A 1,196-nucleotide genomic window follows, 5' to 3' on the forward strand; every position below is an offset into this window, starting at 1 on the left:
TGCGTCGTTCTGGCTTTGATCTCTGGGTGCGGGGAGAAGCCGAACGAAGCCGCCTGGAGCAGCACACCCCGGTTAGAGGCCGGCACGGGGAGTGGGTTACTTCGGGGAGGGCGGGGCGGGGCCGGGCGTGCCCCGCGGGTCTCGGCGCCGGCTTCGGGTTCTTCCCGGGTCCGGGAGACGCAGGGTCCGCCGACCGTGTCGGGTCCTCTTCGTCCTGCGTCCGCCCTTCGCGCTGTGTCGGAGGCTTTGACTCCTCGGGCCCCGGGCCCGGCTGGCCCGTCCTCGGGTCCCCGCGGCAGCAAGCCCGCTCCCGGGCACCAGGGCCCGCGCCTGTCCTTGTTTGGCCACGCGGCCGCCGCGCAGTTGGCGCGTCCTCCCGGGCCGCCCCGCGGGCGTCAGAAGGAGGGCGGGCGCTCAGCGCGGTGACGGCGACGCCTGCGGCCCCGAGCGCTCCACTCGCTGCCGCCGGAGAGGCCGGTGACCTCTCTGCCGCCCCGCCTCGGAGGCTTAGATGGCTCAGGCGAAGATTAACGCCAAAGCCAACGAGGGGCGCTTCTGCCGCTCCTCCTCCATGGCCGACCGCTCCAGCCGCCTGCTGGAGAGCCTGGACCAGCTGGAGCTCAGGTGAGCGGCGGCCGGCGGGAGGGCGGCGGGCGGGGGGCTGCGGGCAGGAGGTCGGCGGCCGGGGGGCTGCGGCCGGGGGCGGCGCCGGGCCGCGGCGGGAGCTCGGCGGGTGCGCTCCGTGGTGGACGGACGTGGGGCCGTTGTGCTTCTTGGTGGGCGTCTCTTTCTAATACCGGAGGAGACGCGCTCGATCTAAGCCTGTGAGCGCGTTACCGGTGGCCACGTTCTCGCTAACGCACCTGGGCGTTTGAGGGAGGAAAAAGGTCGGAGAAGGAAAAAGTTAAACGGTGGCATTACTTGAGAGTAAGGACTGAGGCACGCAGGGCCTTCAGAAGTTCTAGAACCTTCTGGGTGGTCCCAGATGTCAGAACTTAATCTTTTACTGCTACGCGTTTTTAAGAAAGGCGGCAGCTTGCTGTGGCCTTGGATGTGAAATGTTTTCTTGCTCCAAAACACTCGTTGTAGAAGAAGGAAAAAATCTAGGAACTCATCTGAGAGCAAAGATTAGAGAGGAGTCTGCGAGTGAGGTGAAAGGGGGACCGTGGGGGCGAGCGGGGGCCATGGGGCGAGCG

At 67.6% G+C, this 1,196-nt stretch overlaps 1 protein-coding gene across 1 annotated transcript in view; it reads left to right on the forward strand.

The window, feature by feature from the left end:
• The first annotated feature begins 318 nt into the window (after nt 1-318).
• The window catches only part of BAG2 (BCL2 associated athanogene 2), a 12,411-nt gene continuing 11,533 nt past the window's right edge, over nt 319-1,196 (forward strand). The window contains exon 1 of the mRNA XM_003789666.3: nt 319-624. Within this exon, the coding sequence (XP_003789714.1) occupies nt 512-624 (113 nt within the window). The 5' untranslated portion in view covers nt 319-511. The remainder of the gene's footprint in view (nt 625-1,196) is intronic.

This window comes from Otolemur garnettii, unplaced genomic scaffold (assembly GCF_000181295.1).
Source record: "Otolemur garnettii isolate 467f Iridium unplaced genomic scaffold, OtoGar3 scaffold00035, whole genome shotgun sequence".
NCBI classification, from domain to species: domain Eukaryota; kingdom Metazoa; phylum Chordata; class Mammalia; order Primates; family Galagidae; genus Otolemur; species Otolemur garnettii.